Genomic DNA, 19,648 nt, shown 5'->3' on the forward strand with positions numbered 1-19,648 from the left:
CGCCGGCTAACTCATATGAATAATGACTATGCAGTTTCAGTAAGATTCATTTAGGTCAAATTCTAATCTGCAACAGGGTCCACAAAACAACAACTGCACTTCACAGTGAAAATTTGCTCTATTATCATATTTACAGAGAACACACACAGAACACACAAAGCCTAAAATAAATCACAAGTACAAAATATGAAAAGCTGTTTTTAATCCGTAACCATTTCTGATAAGGTTAGCCACATAAATGTATCTCTAAAGGGTTGATGTGGAGACAGAAAGGGATTATTCAATTGTTATGTTTCCACAGTTCATCACTCTCATCTTAATTTTGTACAATCCGTGAGATGAGGATCTCTGAGAGGCTCATTGTGACCCAGGTTTCCCCAAGCAACCACTAACTGACACTCTCCCCTCTGTTGAAGACCACATAGCAATTACTTCACAATATTTCCTTCATTGTCTTTAATTTAGTCCAACAACTTATTGTTTTGTGTCAGAACACAATCACAACCCCTTAGCAGTGAATCTCGTAGGCAACCTGTGATCCGAAGAGGAGACTCTGGCTGAGGAAGAGCTCCTCCGGGTCCGTTGTCAGGGGCCCCTCGCCTCCGTCTGCTGGGTGTCTGCGAAGCCCCATTCCCCCTGATCTGGTAAGTGTTTGCACCATTTCGTGGTCCAGCAGCGCCTCCTTCATCCCTTTCTGCTGAACAAACCCGCTCATCATGGGACACCTGGATGAAGTGGATCCCAAAACGGGCTTGGCTCGGTTGAGGACGTACATCTCATGGCCATGGTCATCGCGGTACTCCTCCAGCTGGGCAAAGGTTGTGGGTCCATCAGAGTAGTCGTTCACGTAAAGGATGCTCTCTTCCTTACTCGTACAGTAGGAACCCCCCTCCTCTTTCTGAAACTGCTGATGGCGAGTGTAGATCATAATCAGGAGGAGAACAGCAGTGAGTGCCAGCAGGGAGATGCCAATCGCAATGGCGGTTTGTGTGGCGGGGCCCAGAGCGCTAAAATCCATGCTGTCCTGCTCATACAGCGGCTCCTGACTCACATCCAGAACATCTGGTTGATAGAAGGAGTTAGACGAAGAGGAAACAAAGGAGTGTGAGTTCAAACGAGGCCAGAACTGGGTGGAATATGAAGAAGAGGACATGTTGACAGCTAAGTGGAAGGTAACTCTGGCTACACCACCTGGGTTCCAGGCCTCACACTCATAGCGTCCAGCATGAGATACAGTCACATTGCTGAGAAACAACATGCCACTGCCCATGTCCGGGTCAAAGCTGTCCCTCTCTCCACCCTCCTCAGTTCCACGCACAAGTCCATGGATCCCACCAACACCTCCCACCTTAATCCCTCCACCACTGGGAAGGGCAGTTACCACTCCTCCAGCTCCAGGCCTGAAGAGCTCACCGTTGGGTCCCAGTTCTTGAACCAGTCCTCGAGGGGATAACTGGGCCTTGCCATGGGACGCTTTCTTCCAGGTCACCTGAGGCTGAGGGTATCCTGAGGCCTGGCAGGAGACTCTGAGACTCTCCCCTAGTCGCACAGTCAGGTGACTAGGTTCCAGCTGAACCACAGGGGGGATGCAAACCAGGCTGTTGGGAGCCACCTCCACCAGGCTGAGGTGGGAGAGGCGAGGTGGTTCCGAACACATGAGCTGACGCTGCTCAGCAGAGCTCAGCAGTCGCTGACCGTCTTCGCTGATCCACGTCCTTAGCCAACCAAGTGCGCAATCACAGCGCCAAGGATTCTCTGGAGGAGAAGAATGGAGTCAAACAAGGGAAGACAGTTTTTCCAAAATAATCTTCAGAAATGTGTAGAGGGGCTTTTCTTTCTCATTCAAGGACTACTTTTGGGTGAAAGCTATTGAAATGTAAAAGATGTGTAAGTGCAGGTAATTTTCCAGGAAAGCAGTCTGTGTGCTGTGTGAGAAATTCAGTGCTCTGACAGTCTTGGGCACTGACAGTTCTTCAGAATTGTGGTGTGGAAGCATTAAATTCAATCTTAGAGGATTATGCCATATTACTATAAGACATAATGTGCTGCAGGAATTCTGTCCTACCTGTGACACGAAGCACCTGCAGGCTGACAAGCGGTTTGAGGGACGATGCTCCCAGGGTGCGGAGGTGATTTCTGCTGAGGTCCAGCAGAGCCAGAGATGACAAGCCATTCAGGGCTTGCTCTGCCAGCAGCTCAATGCTGTTTTCCTGCAGGTGGAGTTCCTGCAGACGCTGCAGATAGTAGCAAGACACAGCAGCAGAGCAGGAAAAAAGATACAAGTTAAAGAAGAGGAATAGAAATGTCAAATATGAAGAGAGGAGTGACTCAATTCCTCCCAACTCAGTCCAGCGTTTTCATTACATTGCAGTGGCGATCGCAATTACACACTTCTCTAGACCACATTTAATTTGAAATGACAGATACAAGAAGTGGAGTCTCGTGGCGAGTAAGTACATCCAGCTGCTGCTGCAGCTCGAGGCCAGAGGAAGCCAGAGGGTAAGAAGAGAAAGAGACAGAAAGTTAGATGTAACTAGCTTTAAATAGGTTTTCTTTACCTATTGATAACCGACCAACCGCAGGCTATTATTACTCTCGAGATGGTCAGACTCGTGGGCGTACCACAGAATGTACTGTTGACACAATGTTGACCTACACCCCCCCCTTTGGAAACACTGCAGTCTGTACTGTAGGGATTAGTCAGACATGCTGTCATGAATTGGATTTACAGTCGCAGACGTCATGCTATATAATCCACAAAAAGCCGTCCCATATTGGAATTGCTTTGGCTTTTCTCACAAAATCTAAGCTTTTTTTTCGCTTTACCAAAAGGATTAGGGTTAAGATGTTGAAATGCTTAACCCAAACATGTGCATTAATTCTTGCCATCCAGTCCACTGTCCCTTTATCCCAGTTCACATGCACCAACCTGCAGTCCCCTGAAGGTTTGGTCCTGGACTCGAGTGATCTGGTTGCCTGCCAGGTAGAGGATCCGGAGGTGCTCCAGACCCCGGAACATGTCAGGGGTGACCAGGTGGATGAGGTTACCGTTGAGGGCCAGCTCCAGTAGCTGCCCCTGGCTAATAAAGGCTCCGGGCTCCAGTGCTGAGATGCTGTTGTTCTGGAGGTACAGGTAATGGAGGCTGCCGAGACGAGTAAGGTCCTGAAGACGGATCTGCACTATCGCGTTGTCCTGGAGGAAGATGGTCTTCGGGGAAGGATGGGGAATTAAATTAGAGGCGCAGTCACAAATTGATTGCATTAGGGAAACAGAGGAAAGGATGTGATGTTTGTTTTATGGAAGGAGGTGAACGTGGCCGTGTGGTTATCAGAGGTAGAAAAATGTATTAACTATCAGCAACATTAGCAGCAACAAACTCTGTGCATGTGCAGGGCTGATGATGGTTATGATGGCACTGACAAATGTATCTGTGCATCATTTTTCCTCTTCTGTAAATAAATCAAACTTACTCTCATTCTCTTACCCTTAACTTTCTATATTAATGCATATTTCCCTATGCAAAATCCATCTGGATGGATTTTAACATTTTGCCAAATGCTGCAGAAACAACCTGTCAACTTCTCAAAACCAAAATGTTTTTGTTTTTTTTTAAATTGGAGCTACATAAGAATTGATTTCTGTCTTTTATCCACAACGAAAAGCTGTGTCCTGATCACTAAAGTGCATTCACTGGTGATGTTTTGAAAGAAGCGCAAACTGGCCATCAGGTAAAGTATGATGGAAGAGATAGACCTACTGAATGAGGTTAATGGAGCAATTTATGCGGTACATGCTACCCATTAATATTCATAAGCTGCAGTACTGTTGGGGGGGCCTGTACCCGAGAGGAAAAGACGGTGTGATGTTTAACATCTTCTCAACGGATGATCATAGGGACTTGCGAGAGTCATTTTCTGAGCAAGAATAAATAATTACACAGCCGACGGCACAGCTCCTCCCTCAGGCTTACATCAAAGAGGGTCACGGCGAATTGATTAAACACAAAAAATTTAGGCTAATAAGAGCAGATCAAAGAGGAAGTCAACTGATACAAATATCACTGATGTGCAGGGAGCGGGGGGTCAGCTGCAGTGCACTGACAGCCAGTGCTCATTGTCGATCGGCCGACTGACCTCTGTGAACGAAGGGACGCCCTGCGGGATTTCTTTGATCCCCAGAGATCCACACTCCACTGTGAGGCTGTAGCAGCGACAGCCGGGGGGGCACGGCAGACACGCTTGAGGGACGAGGGCGAGTACGAGCAGGATGAGTCTGGGGGACCACGGGGGGGCCATGGTGGTTTCGCGGCAGACCGCCACAGACCAAAACCTGAGGAGAGAAGGTAGAGGCGGAGATGAAAAGTGAGCATCAATGACTGATCACAGCTTCAACAACCGACCGTCTCTCTCTGTGGTAATATATCAAAGCCGGGATTGACAGTTGCTGCAAATATGTTGTATATGCAGATGACGTGTGGATTGGCATGGGAGGATTGACAAAAAAGAAAAAAGGAACATAAGAGTATCTCCTCATCCCTGCCTGTTTTCCATTCAGCTGTGTCTATTCGGTGGAATTGCAGCAGCTTCTATTATGGGCTTCAATTAATTAAAGATGTGATCAAAGATGCGCAGGTTGCCTCAAGGAGCTCTCTCTTGTCTCGTTAATGCATGCAAAAACACACACACTCTATTTCTGTCTCTGTCTCTGTCTTACAAAGGCACACACACACACACACACACACAAAGGGACACACACACACACACGGCAAAGAGACACAGGCTCTGTTTTGACCCCCGTAATCTCAGAAAACACATTTACCTCCACAAATCTCAAGTGGTAACCAGCCCTAATCCTTCTGATACAAATGCATCAGCGTTGGCTGCTTGCTGCACCTCACAGCAATATAAAATCATCACCGAGCAACTCAGCCGTGCACTTTTTTTCTTCTTAATTGCCGGAAGGGATTTATTGTTCCACTTGACTGTCTACATCAAAGCGACCACAGACCAACACGCAGTCCAACACCATGTAGCGCTGCAGTGTTCACAGTAGTTGAGGGGCAGCAGATCACATGAAGATACCGCAGGGCTGGAGAAACGATCCACGTTGAAATGTCAATGGGAGCTTGTCATTCTGCATCAGTGACAGCAGGTAGATGCACTGCTCTCTGCTGAGACCCCTGCCTCGTTCTAGAGAATCCTCATCCTGCAGAGAAGCAGGCGTCTCATTGATCCAATCACAAGTCTCACATTGTTAAAAAACGTTCATGCACCCCCCAGCCATGTCTCCACGTCCCATTAAGGTTGTCTGACTGGTGAAATTTCTAGTTTGCTTAAGACTGAGGAATCACCCAGACAGATAATTGATAGCGTTTACATCAGGCTCCGAATGATTCGGAGATCATCTAGTTTATTAATTATGAGAATGCACACGGAGCTCATTACAGCTCTGTGATGAAAGGGTCCCATGCCTGAAATAAACTGTGACTGATAAATATTCAGTTCGCAGGGTGTTGGAACTGCTCTGTCAGATTAATATCAAGTGTGCCTCATTTGTAGTGCTGTAATTCGGGGACTGTATTCACAAACATTCTGCAAGTACTCTCAGAAAGCTCCAGATTTATAGCCTCAACATTTTCTAGAAAGGAGTTTTAGATTTGGTTCTCGAAGCAAGTCTGAGTAATACCAAGACAGAAATTAAAGTGAGGAGGTGTGGTTGAAATTGTTGATATGAAGTATATGTTAATAGCCACATGGATATGAAATAACTAGACTCCCTATAATGACAACGTGAAATAAATAGACAGTTTTATACGGTGGCCAAGAGAGCTCAATGTACTGCAGCCTAACTATACACATGCAAATAGACACAACACATTCAAATGCAGAAATCAATGCAACAACACATGCACAACAAATAGAACATGTGCTACAAATACAACACAACCAAATACGATCATGGCTAGAGCAAGCTCGTTGTTGTGGTTTGTGACTGATGAAGTTATTAGTTGAAGTTGGCGATCACTCAGTGTTGTTGGAAAATGAGTTAAATGCTTATTTTTACATTGTGATCACATGTTTCAGATATCTTTATCAAATGAGTTTAATCTCATGTTAATTCTTAGACCGCCAATTCAAGTAATCTGATAAAATACACCTAATCTATAGCTAGCTTAGTTTTTTTCTGATTAACAAGGCCGGTGCTTCCTATTATTCATCTGTTCACCGTGGTGGCCCGCCATCTTCTTATTTGTCCTGCCACAGTCACAATGAAGCAAAATGTATTTATTATAAGAGATCTCTAGCTTCTGCTGCATGCTCACTTGCACTGTTGCGCTACCACGAGCTAGCACATCTCATAGTTTAGCTGCAGTTGTGGCATGCAATGAAGTTCTTTATCTTATGTGAGAACTCATCATTCATTCTCTAGTCTGTGTACCTGTCACTCAGAATAATTGAATCTATGTGCACGCAGCCGTAGATTTAATTTAATCTGTGGGAAACGCAGACCACAGTAGAGACACAATGATCTTACCATGCCAGTAATTTCAGTTCTTCATCTACATCATATTAACAGGGGAAAATGGCTCTGCTTTCTCAATTTCTGTGATTGCTGGCCAGTCTACACCAGCAGCGGCATTGGTTGGCATGTAAACCTACCATATAACCAGTTCACAAACAAACAGCGATGGGAGCAACTGAAGCAATCAGAAAACCTGTGTGGACGGACGAGGGATGTTCACTATTAGCTCAATTTGCTGGAAGGTGAAAACCCATTCAGGACAATAATTCAACCCCTGTAGTGACTGTACAGCACAGAGGCAGACATGGCAGAATAGGGCGCTCTGTACAAACGCCTCACTCCCACTGATTGTGTGCACCTAGATTGTCTCTCTCTTTCTCCCTCCACTCTCTCCCTCCCCCTTACTCTCCTTCCCGACCCGACCAGTGGAGGCATGTGGCCTTGACTGCTGAAGGTGTCTTCGCGTAGAAAGAGTTTTATTTCCTCTCCACTGTTGCCAGGTACTTGCCCACCACAATATTCACAGGTCTCTGTAAAATGTTTCGAGATAACATGTGTTGTGGTTTGGTGCTATACAACAGAAATTGAATTGCGCTGAATTGGATGTGTTGCAGTCTCAAAGCGTGGGGGGGGGGGGGGGGGGGGGACCTCGCTCGCAGCACATACACTGGGTTCTCCACTTACAAGTAAGTGCCACACCACTTATCACAACTGCTTAAAAAGATAATCTGCTAAAGTAATCTAATAACAGCACTTTCTTTACTCCCAAACTGTTATTCCGCCCAAAGGGCTAAGAGGATCTGAAAATATCTTTCATGTTCACCAGGATAGAGCCTTACTTAGAGTTCCGTCATCCGTATCAACTCTTTGTACTAAGAATCAATCAAGTAGACCAGTAATTTAATGCCTAACTGCAAAAGCACAAGGTCCAGTATTTCCGAGGTCGAGAAGTCATCCTGTGTGCATCCACATGGCATCGAACTGGATTTGATATTGGATAGTTGATTTAGAGCACATTTATGGGGATATATTCAGCTAGATTAATACAATGTGACCTACATAGGCTATTCAATCTTCTGCTCTCAGCAAAAAAAAACACAGAGACACTTATTAACAAGAGCGCTGCCAGTTCCTCTTTAGAGTTCTCCAAACAAGCGTGGACAGAAATTATGTATTTCTATTGTTGGGGAGAGAAGGCACATAAATTGAATTAGGAATAAGGCCTTGGTCTGTCATTGAGTTTTTGTCACTTCCACAGTGTGATGACTTTTAAATAGCTTTGGCTTACTTGAAACGTGTCGGGAGGGAAGCGGAAAGGAGCAGCGCACAGGATGCATGGCCCGACGTTTGTTATTAGAATATAAGCTCGACATCAATGCAAATGAGGAAACAGCTTGCCACGCTTTCAGTGTGATAAGGCAGAGGCGAGGATAACCTATGGGGTTATTAGGGTCCGCAAACATAAAAAGAGGACGAGGACAAAAATGGAAAAATACAGCCGGGCGGACGTTTCTTTAAATAATGCTACTGACTACAGCTCGTCTTACGGTGCACTGTATGGTCTACTGTTTCAGAATCAGTTTGATTCTCATCTTTAATCATGCTGATGCAGGATTCCAGGGGTAAGGGGTCAATTTGTTCATTTCAGTCCCCGTAATCCTTTATGGAACATGCGTAATCTGCACAATCAGATGCTTGTTAGCTAAGCCGCTGTCGGAGCTGTCAACGTTTTCATGGAGGGGGCAGCTGCTTTGTTTGCCATTCAAAAACGAGGTCAGCTGTATATCTCTATTGACAGTTTGAGAAAATGTGTAAACAGGATGATTGGAGCCTAATGTTGTTTACATTATTTAACCGACGAGTGGTAAAGGAGAGCGGCTGCAGAGACCTGCTGGGGCAGATGTCACTCAGCACATGTCAAAGGAAATCTAATAAACTGCACATCACACACAACCTGTCCAGCATCGTTCACCCTCCATCTGCCTCTGCACACATCACTCCAGACTCGCTTGGAGTCTGTTTATTTGCGCATTTTGTCAATTAGAATGGCTCTTTATTGTTGACACCGTGCTTTGTTTTCACACCCTAAGCAAATCCTCCACTGCTGAGCAATCAAAGCCTGGCTGGCAAAACATTCCCGGCGCAGAGCATCCACCGCATAGAGCTGCTGGGATTTTATCGTATCGTTCCCGAGGAGGGTGAGTAGGTGCATCAGACAGCCAGGGTGCTGCAGGCGGAGGCAAAGTTCACGTCCCTGAGCTGCCATCGGTGCAGGTCAGCCCCTGTCGTTGTTATGGTAACACTAGTGATGAGGGAAGGTCTGATCGCGGGGCCCGAAGGCCAAGCGCAGTTCCTGTGAGGCGGTGTTAGGCAAACAGCTCCACTGAAATAGAGGCTGTCATTTCCCAGGGAAAATTGCTCACAGGGCCTTGAGCTATGTGATGGCCCAGAGGTAAATCATGAATTCTCCTTCAGTCCAACTCTCCCTTTCTCCCGCTTGAACTTTTTCCTCTCCCCTCTTCTCTGTTTTTTTTACCCTCCTGCTCCTTTCACAGTTTCTATGAAAGCTTCCATCATTTTCCCATTCCCCATCCCTGACCTCTTTCTTTTCTCATCTCTCGTCCTTCTGCTTTGACGGACAGGTGCTAAATCATTTGTTTCAGAGCATCCTTTTGTCCTGAGGCCAAGGCACTGAGAGAAGACCAGGGCAAGAACCCAAGAGCAACACACTGACTTTGAGCGATAGTCTCGGCCATGCTCACTAAAGCCCACTCACACACTCGTACACATGCAGAGCACGCCTATAGAGTAGAACTAGCCACCAAAAATCAGTAACACAACACTTTGACTGGCTGACGCACAAACAAGAAAACACACATGTGCTTATGCTCCTGCACATCCTGCTTACAGCCGGCAGCCATCATCATTCATGGACACAGACCAAGTCTGATACAAGCGGGGAGCTACGTGCACACAAACACACACACACAAACACACATACACGCATTTTTGTGTCAGCAGCAAAGGAAGCGCTGCTCGCTTAATAAGCCACCATTGATTTCTTTATTTTTTCCACCACTATTGTGTCCAGCTGGGCTCCGCAGCCATCGATTTTCACTGTGAAAACAAATGTTCACAGGAGGGTGGGATTACATTAGTGAATGTCTGTGTTGAGGAGAAGTAAATGAGTGCATGTTGCCTATTGCTGAGGTACTTTGTGTGTCTGTATGTGTTGGTGTGTGCGTGTACCAGAGCTAGAACAGAATCAGGCTTGGAGCAGCAGCAGCAGCAGCAGCAGACTGCCACTTCTCCCAGCGGAGCTTTTACACTAAAACCCTGAGACCATCTCCCCGTACGTGGACAAACTGGATAAATCTTTGCCTTTTAAGAGTTAAAATCACAAACTGCTGTGACGGCTCTGCCTGCCATGAAAACTTTTGCTGGTAATGTAGGCTGGCCAGCGGGGAAAAGCTCAAACATGTTTTGGGTGTAAACTGCACGGGGACTCAAATCAACCCAGAACCCAGATTTCGTTTTGGTTCATGTGAAGCTCAGTCACACTGATTCCCCTGGGCACAGCGATCAGAAGCTTCTTCTTTACATTCATTTATTGCCTCCCCTGCTTCAACAAGTTGTGCCAGTGTTGGAAATGGTGAAACTCAATTTGAGCTGTTGCTGATAATTTGGAACTAAAAGCACAATGGCAGTTGTACGAATGTATAATCAATAACCATTTACGACGCCATATTTACTTTTATGTGCTAACTGTCACGGATGGGTGATTCTAACATCCCATAATCATCCCTCAGAGCTTTATAAGAGATTTTAAACCTCTTCTAACCTCTTGGTTTTCCTGTGTATCTGCATGACTAAACAGATAAATAATGTATGACTTCAATACATCTTTATGCATTATGCAGAGGGAAAGCATTGATTTTAAAGATGAATATAATTATGTAATTATACAGATGGACTACATCTAAAACAAATCAGGCTTTGGAATAATTTGTTATCATGTGACCTTAATTAAAGGTGGCACAATTTATGAAATTGCTGCCAGTTTGTTTAGTAAAGGCCTGATTACAATGAGGCCGTGTCAGAACAGTCTCAAGTAGTTTTTTGCCCCTGCTTTTTGTTGTTATAGCTTTTTATAGCTCGTCGTGATGGATGTTGTGAGGAGCTGTTAATTTGGGTTCCACTTCCACAAGACACTTTATATGCTGTAATTAATGCCTTTATAAATGTATAAATATATAGATCAGTTATAACCCAAAAAACAAGTTTGGGGCTGCTAGGGTTGTAAAAATTAATGATTTCTACAACTGTACTAATGCCAAATGGCTAGGATATCTAATTATATCTTATCTCCATATCTGATCTCAAATGGATAATTAAATGATTCCTAAACTATTATTAAACAGCTCAAGCCTAACTATTACTGGACTCTTTCAGGCCAATACCCGTATCAATATTATCTTATTTTACATAGTCATTCACTGGCCAATTATTTCTAATTAATTATTTTGACAAAAACACACAGATGCATTGTGACAAATGGTTCTGAGAGAGATGAACAAACCTCTCAGCATCTCGACAGACGATCGATGCGATAGTGTCACTATCCTCTAACATTTCTCTGCTGACATTTTACTGTTTGCTGACAAGAGCACAATATCATTGAATGTCTGCAATAAAAAGATGTCTATATCAAATAACTACAACTAATAAACCTGTTTACATGTGCGTTATCAGCTATAGTATCTTTCTTCACACAACTTATAATATGAGTAAAACGTCTGATAAAACTCCCTTTATGTTGTTTTCTGTGACGAGTGCAAACATCCTGGGAAGGATCTTTTACAGCTGAGATATAATGTTGTCACTGCTCTCTGATATAAAATGCTGGCACTGTTTATTTGGTTATTTTGTATTATTTCTAGTCTTTCATCAGTTGACATATATATGTACACTAATACTGATAAACTGTGTATTGGTTTATATATATATTCAACTGTCTGGCTCCATTTATAAGAAATCCTCTCTGCAGCATTAACAATCTGCAGTAACCCCAGCTATGAAAGAAATAATCTGACATTTTGGGAAATGTGGAGTAGAATTTAAAGTGGCTTTTATTGCCTTCATTACCTTAAGGCAGGTAATAAAAAGACATTATGTCATATACGTACTAAGCTGACCTAACAAGCTGCTGGCTGTATAGATTCATGCTTATTACACGGGTATGAGGTCCCTGGGGTTTAATCAAATACATGTGTATTTTCCAAAATGTCAATCAAACCAATAACACCAACTGTGTCTGTCCTTATATCTGTCTGTGTCTTTATTAAATATGCCAGCGACACTTTCACATATTGTGTCGCCTTTTGAAACATAACGGCTCTTTTTCTGCTCTTCACATTTCAAATAAATGTGTGTCGACATCACCTTCCTGACTCTGACTCCGTTTCCTTCCATCTCAATTTCTTTTGTGGCCTCTTTGCAAATGCCAATTTTCTTCAGTGTCTTTCCTTCACACACACATGCACACTACCCATTCTAATTGTCAAGGTTGGCTGACGTAATCGATCAGAGCAATTTTATTCACAGTAGCTTCTTCTGACAGGCTGCAGAATTTATGAGTCACGGGATAATGTTGGAGCAGAAAGGAGTGGTTTGATTTTGTATATTTCTTTTGGGCCATTTTCATCAGCCTAGTGGCAACTCCCTTCTCTCTGCCCATGCTCATATGTCACTGACTGAGGGGAGGGGGGGACTGAAGTAATGTAGGAAGCAAAAAGGGACACACACACACACGTATACACACACCCAACCAAACCTAGCCTTACCCTAAACCTAAGTCTTTACCTTATAATGCCTTGATTTATAGGGACTGCTTTTGGTCCTCATAAGGTGACTGTGTCAACATATTTAGATCCCCTCAACATCAATAATACCTGCACCACACACATGCACACACACAGGGATTCACACACAGGTATCCTTATCGTGGCATTTACATTGCCTTCCATTCATTGTGGACAGCCTAACCAAAACCATATCCCTTACCATGACTCGATCATGCCTCACCCTAACCTTGACCAAACCCCAATTCACATCTTGACCAGGAGCTGAGAAATTAAGTTTTGCCTCATAAGGACCAGGCTTTGGTCGAGTGTGCTGGTCCTGGCACGGTCAGTGTTGCTGGCCCTAGAGGTCCCCAAGAGCTTACTAAAAGCAGTACACACACAAATACACACAGACACACAGACACACACATCGATTTCCTGGCCGCATACTCTGACCTTAACCAGAATATTTGACGGATTTTTCAATTTACAATTTCATAGTTTAAGTTGTATTGACTTGTATTTTTATCCCCAGTCCCCATAACGTCATGCATATATTTAAATCCACAAGACATGAGTAATAACTAGAACACATTCCAATCACATTTGACTGCTGCTCAATACAGTTTTGTTTCCCAGTGCAGTGGATGGCTGAGCTCAGACAGTTGGGATGATGGATGAAAAGGAATCACATCCTCCTCTATAGAGAAGCAGAACAGTCCGTTCCATTTCCGTGTTCTCCGCAGTTCTGTCAAAAAGTATGTCCACATGAATGGGTTTTGTATTTGATTCTGTTTTGTTTTAAGCTGCTGCGTTCTTGTGTTTCCGCAAATGTTTCGGTTCAGTGAATCTGAATTGTAAATATGACTCCTTTTTATTGCCGCTCAGTCGAAAGTATTACTCAAGAAGCAATCACAATGTGTGGGAGCGTGTGTTTGTGTGTACGCCCCAAAAATGAAATGAAAACGATGCTTCGATAACGATTGCTTATCACGCCATAATATTGCATTCCAGTGATATTGGTTGTGCGCCAGTGTCTGCACTCAGAGTCACTGCATGCTCATAAATTATGCCATGGAAGTGACAGCATCTGCTGCCTGCAATTGATGGATGTCATGTGTATGTCAAATTGCACTCTGGCATGTAGCCTATATTGTTATCTGTGCAGTCTGGCATATAGACTGAAATTAATGGAACTAAAGTCATCATCTTTTTTGTCTTCTTCTCCCCCCCTCCCCTCATCCATTTCTTATTTCAGCCGATCTTTGCCATCTGCCTGTGTCGCTCTCAGGTTGGCCGGTATACAATTACAGCCAAGAGAGATTTCACCGTGTCTGGCAGACTCCAGCTAATGAAGAATTTAAAAGATCTCTGCAGGTGCAAGAAGTCAACTTGTCCGCATGGATGTGTCCATGGCAGACAGATATACCCTAACCCTCGGAGCTAAACAATCAAGGTCCTATCCGGGGCCCGGCTGTTTGGCTCCACGCTGCAGCATGTGCTGAATAGCAATTAACCGGAGGAACATGCATTAAATCTCATTAGCAAAGAGAGTGTGGCGCTCAGAAGTCAGAATGAGGAAACATGACGGCCCTGCTGCAGCAGCAGACAGTGTGTCCCTGTGAGCTCGCACTGACCTGAGCACACTACATTCTTCTTGGCAGCTCCTGTAGTGTCACTGTAATGCTCCTGCCAGATTCCTTATGAGGCGTGTGCTGTGTTCAGCAGTAATCTTATAATCGGCCCATTTCATTTTTTTCCCCCATCACAACAGCATCAATTTAATGTTCCCATGTGATTGGAATATACAGTTGCTCTGCGGAGAAATGGGTATTATCAGATCACGATGGCTGTTTTGGTGCTGCAACATGATGGAACAAAATCCAAAGTCCTAAATCTCTGCTTTGACCTCTTTCCTATTTGTTTTCTTTCAATAAATCAAACTGTGAAATTAAGAAAACAAGGACCATTTATCATTATAAATTTCCCTCAGGATCAATAAAATATCTATCCATCTATCTATCTAACTATCTATCTATCTATCTAACTAAAGGAGATTCATTAGGAACACAGAGTCTGTAACAACATTTTTCACGTCCATCTTTTTGCTGAAAAGGTTTTTCAAGGTTTATTTGATTTAACCTTATGGAGGCTGTTTCTGAATCACTGCTGAATTGCATATGTCACACATTGATTGATTGATTGATTGAATTGAATTGACACATTAATCTAACTGACACTTTAGGGCTAGTGTTTTAGGTTCACTTAATGCAGTCCAATACAACGGCCCCATCGTATCTATTGTAACAAAGCTGGTAATGTTCAGTTTTGAGTTACACTGTTAGAAAAGTCTACATTTTATGATATGTATAATTGAGATAATCATTTATCAAAATGTTGTCTTTACAATTTATGTACAAACAAAATAAAGTAAAACAAAATTAGAAAATAGACTTATGGCAGAGTAGTTGTACTCGATTACATTATATTGTACATGCGCACCTGATATATATATATACACGTATATCTAGCTATATAGACCAATAGTTTCTAAAAAAAATCTTAGTCAGCAATCCCTTCCAAGACAAAAAATAATCCATGGACTCCCTCATATATATGTCCCTTGGGATAATATCATATCATATCATATCATGATAAGTTTAATGGAGGGATCTGGACTTCACAGACTCCCTGACAGTGTGCCCCCATTTTAGAACACACATGTATTGTATTTGCTATATTTTTTTTACATTTGGGAGATTAGCTAATGAGTGATTTGCAATGTGATGTTTTATGAAGTTGAATTGCATTGTATTAGCTATAATTACATGTTCCATCTATATCCATTAGGAGAAAATGAAATATAACACAGTAATACTTTAAATGAGGTCTACTTACTGTTTTTTTATATTTTGCTACGACATAATTGAATGCGTAACAGCATCGAATACATCATTTCGATCTTCAATGTGGTGTCTGGTGTCTTTGGGTGTCAAAATAAAATCATTTAATTTTACTTAAATCCAGACATAATTCCATAAACAAAACATGATTTGTTTCACTGCTACTCTCCTGAAGTAGCTGCTGCACTGCATACACATTTATTCAACAGACCATGAAACAGCAATGTTACCCGGTGTTTTTTAGGATTGAAACTTACAAGAATAACAAATATGATCCTTGATAATAAACAAGCTCTGCTACTATCCCACACAGGCTCGCACACACTGTCCCCCTCCACATCACACAGGCTGAGACATACCGTTTGGACTTGATGTTGGCAGCAGTCTCCTCACTTGTGAGACAAAAATAAATAAAAAATAAAAGTCAATCAATAAAAGTGAAAAGATGCAGCCCACTTGAGAACAGTGCGGACAGCAGCCAGGTCATTGTTGTTCTCTGTGACTGACTCTACTATCCACAGGCTCAGCTCGTCCATCGGAAAACTGCTCACATCTGCCGGAGCCGCACGTCCGCAGCGGAGATGCTCGATTTATACTCTTCTGTTGATTTGGCTTTTTTTCCTCCTTTGGTCTGATTTTATTTCTTTCCGTTATATTCCACCAGTGACACTCCTGCAATTATCCCTGCGAGAAGTGACTCCCTCCCCCTTTGTGCCTCTCTCTGTGTCTGAGGGGCGAGAGAGCGAGAGAGCGAGAGAAAGAGGGAGAGAGAGAGATAGAGGCAGAGAGGGAGAGAGACAGTCAGCTCTCTTTCCTCCTGTTCTCTCACTTCCACATCAGGCACTGGGCGGTCTCAGTCTCATCGTTGCCTGGCACCGGTTTTCACACACTTCACTTTATAAAAGTGCGGGATCATATCCCCCCGCGGCCAAAAACGCACCGGGAGAAGCGAGTGTGACTTTTATTGTGAAACAGCACCATTCCCCGTGATGTCAGCACCACGGACAGCGGCCTTTTTATTCTGAAAGGCTAACGAGGGTAGGTGGAGGGAGGGAGAGCGGGGGTGGGGATGTGTGGGCGTGGGTATCTCTTCTCTTATTTACATTTTAAACCGTGCAAGCATTGAGAGAGATGAACACGTGCACATGGGATCACATGCATGTTCATATTTATATTGGCAGAAAATATACAGAGAAAGAGAATATGAAGGAAAGTGTCCAACATAAAATAAGAAAAAGGTGAAAATGCTAAAAAGTACATAAATGTTTATATTAATGAATAAACAAAATTTAAATAATATAGGTCCGAGAGAACAGGAAACAAAAGAAAGACAATTGTTGACATGCATTGCCCCATTTCATTTACTAGAAGACTGTTGAGGTTTTTATTTAACTGGACCCAGAAGCAGACACATGAGTGGAACAGATAACTGGGTTCGATGATTCTTAACAAGGGGATGGTGATGGTTGAAGCAGGGGGCGGATAAGTGAAGAGTCAGAACAGGCAGACGAGTGAAGAGTCAGAACGGGCAGAGGAGTGATGAGTCAGAACGGACATACGAGTGAAGAGTCAGAACGGGCAGACGAGTGAAGAGTCAGAACGGACAGACGAGTGAAGGGTCGGAACGGGCAGACGAGTGAAGGGTCGGAACGGACAGACGAGTGAAGAGTCGGAACGGGCAGACGAGTGAAGAGTCGGAACGGGCAGACGAGTGAAGAGTCGGAACGGACAGACGAGTGAAGAGTCGGAACGGGCAGAGGAGTGAAGAGTCGGAACGGGCAGACGAGTGCAGAGTCGGAACGGGCAGACGAGTGAAGAGTCGGAACGGGCAGACGAGTGCAGAGTAGGAACGGGCAGACGAGTGAAGAGTCGGAACGGGCAGACGAGTGCAGAGTCGGAACGGGCAGACGAGTGAAGAGTCGGAACGGGCAGACGAGTGAAGAGTCGGAACGGGCAGACGAGTGCAGAGTCGGAACGGGCAGACGAGTGAAGAGTCGGAACGGGCAGACGAGTGAAGTGTCGGAACGGGCAGACGAGTGCAGAGTCGGAACGGGCAGACGAGTGAAGAGTCGGAACGGGCAGACGAGTGAAGAGTCAGAACGCACCAAACTCTGCATTCCATTTCCCATAAACACTAAAAATTAGAGCTGTGAAAAATAACGCGTTAACGCGTTATGATTAAATTACAGGATTAATTCGTTTTTTTTTTTTTAACGCATTTAACGCATGCGCAGAAGGACCTTCCAATTCCGCCGCCTCTGCACTAGTTGCCGCTCTAACGCCGGGTTCACACCGGACGCGGAAGCGACGCCGAAGCGTGGTGTAAGCGCTAATCCCTGGCGCGCCGGCGGTTGGCTGGTCACACCGGACGCGGTAGCGACGCCGAAGCGCCGCGCATTACTAATAATATCACATACTGCTGCTGTTATCAGCCTGCAGTAAAAACGGCATTTAATCATTTTTTTCAAGCATATACTTACTTGTTGCTCCAACATTAACTGCAACAGCGTCCCAACATGTGTCTTTTTTGGTGTTGTCTTTATACAACATATGCTGAGAATCAACAACTCAAGTTACTTCTCCACTTCAATGATTAATTTAATGTCATCCTTGTTGAAGAACTTCTCCGCTGTTTGCTCAGTTAAATGTCGGGTGTCGAGGGTAAATTACGTATTCTCCACTCAAGCCTATGTGGAGAATACGTAGCCCCCCCCCCCCCCCCCCCTCTCTTTTTTATCTTCATGACTGCTTGTGTGGCTGTAGTGGATGGGCAGAGGGGGACATTAAATAATGTGGTTGGTAAAAGTGGTAAAATTAAAAGTCCAAGACAACAGAACGTGAATACAAAGTATGGGATGCATATTTGATCATTTATATCATATAAAATATGTCATCTATATCGTTTAAAATCATTTTTCAGTGTGTTTCCTGTCGTGATACGCTCGCGTCAAGCGGAAAAAATAGACTCGACACCGAAACGATCGCTTCACGGCGCTAGGCAGCCGCGGCACAACGCTACGCTTCAGCCTCCGGTGTGTTCAGCGCTGCGGTTTAACATGGGAGTGGATGGGAGCCAGAGGATTGGCGCTGCGCTTACGCCTCGCTTCGGCGTCGCTTCCGCATCCGGTGTGAACCCGGCGTAATGCAGTCAGACGGCAGCTGCCATTCAAACAAACAAACAACATGGATAATTCTGATGAACCTAAGGACCTTCTGGACGGGAAGATCGTGTTCCAAAAAAACAAAGATCGAACATTCAGTAAAACCAAGGTGATATGCACACTCTGCGAGAAGACGTTATCGTTTCACCGTAGCAATACCCGCCTAACCACCGCAACGCGAAGCATGTGTTGGTCGGCGAGGGGCGTTCAAGTGGAATGCGCCAAACCAGACTCACTCGCAGGACACATTGTGCAAAAGAAGCGGTCAGCTTTACTGTCAGAGAATTTGAACAAGTTAGTTTGCCTCACCAACTGGCTAAAGAACGAGTAGCTAAGAGGGCCTTTAGAGGCATTAGATTGTATCATGGTGTGGTTAATGGTTGTGTGACAAAAAATATAAAAAATGTCAACCATCCTATGGCTAAGAAGCTCAAATAACTTCTGTTTGATTTAAAAAAAACAAAGTTTTATTCAACCACACAATGGCTAAGGAGCCCGAATATTGTTTAGGATGAAGATTATATTAATGTTCCATATGGAAAAGCAATGATAACTGCTGAAGAACTGCTGAGTTGCAGCACAAAAGAAAAGTTAAATGTCATAAATCTTGTTTTCACAAAAATATTCCGAGAAAATCGGTAATGTGATTAATCATGATTAATCCATAGAAACCTGTGATTAATTTGATTCAAAATTTTAATCATTTCACAGCCCTACTAAAAATACTAAAGCCAAGTGTGAAGTCGATTAGGTGAACGATTTGCGAGATAAATGTTCCACGTAAACAGACAGACCCACTGACAATTGTGGAATTGTGGGTAGATTTGTAACTGAGCAAGCAGTGAGATAAAACCATACATTTGAGTAAAGTAAATCATTTACAGAAAAGAAAAAGAAAAAGACTTGATCAGATTTATGAGAAAAAAGCTTTACCATCCTTTTTTAAGGCAGCTAAATGTAAAATCATACAGTTAAAGGCAAAACTGTAGTTAACTATTACAAAATTAAACTTCTTTCCACAATTGTTATGTCAATTCACAGTCTCATAATTCAATTCACAGAAAGATAACCTACATCAATGTCACTCTTGAACCTATGTGAGAAAATTGACGGGGTAAAATCTATAGATCAACTTAAAAAATACTTCTTTCACTCTATCTGTAAACAAGTTTTTTTTTGGTATAGACTCAAAAAGATGCCATTAGAACAGAAATTATG

General features: G+C 43.6%; 1 protein-coding gene across 4 annotated transcripts; it reads right to left on the reverse strand.

Annotated features, from left to right (window-relative positions):
- Nucleotides 1-508: 508 nt before the first annotated feature.
- lrrc24 (leucine rich repeat containing 24) lies at nucleotides 509-4,296 on the reverse strand. Of its 4 annotated transcripts, XM_053438709.1 has the most exons (6): nucleotides 4,135-4,296; nucleotides 2,930-3,208; nucleotides 2,066-2,234; nucleotides 1,436-1,755; nucleotides 749-1,291; nucleotides 509-679 (listed from the first exon to the last, which is right to left on the reverse strand). In XM_053438709.1, exons 1-6 carry the CDS (start codon nucleotides 4,294-4,296, stop codon nucleotides 509-511), a joined length of 1,644 nt encoding a protein of 547 aa, XP_053294684.1. The 4 variants fall into 4 exon arrangements, with proteins under 4 accessions (XP_053294684.1, XP_053294683.1, XP_053294682.1 ...); XM_053438708.1 differs by having other exon boundaries at nucleotides 509-1,356; nucleotides 1,414-1,755; XM_053438707.1 differs by having other exon boundaries at nucleotides 509-1,303; nucleotides 1,340-1,755.
- Nucleotides 4,297-19,648: the final 15,352 nt, after the last annotated feature.

Source organism: Pleuronectes platessa, chromosome 13 (assembly GCF_947347685.1).
Source record: "Pleuronectes platessa chromosome 13, fPlePla1.1, whole genome shotgun sequence".
Lineage (NCBI taxonomy): Eukaryota > Metazoa > Chordata > Actinopteri > Pleuronectiformes > Pleuronectidae > Pleuronectes > Pleuronectes platessa.

Bases quoted from the DNA above. Each gene is read 5' to 3' on its own strand.
- lrrc24 (XM_053438706.1), bottom strand. From the start codon at position 4,296: ATGGCCCCCCCGTGGTCCCCCAGACTCATCCTGCTCGTACTCGCCCTC. The intron at 3,209-4,134 runs GTCAGTCGGCCG...CCTTCCCCGAAG, and splicing joins GCGTCCCTTCGTTCACAGAG to ACCATCTTCCTCCAGGACAA. The intron at 1,756-2,065 runs GTAGGACAGAAT...CTTCTCCTCCAG, and splicing joins GCAGGTGCTTCGTGTCACAG to AGAATCCTTGGCGCTGTGAT.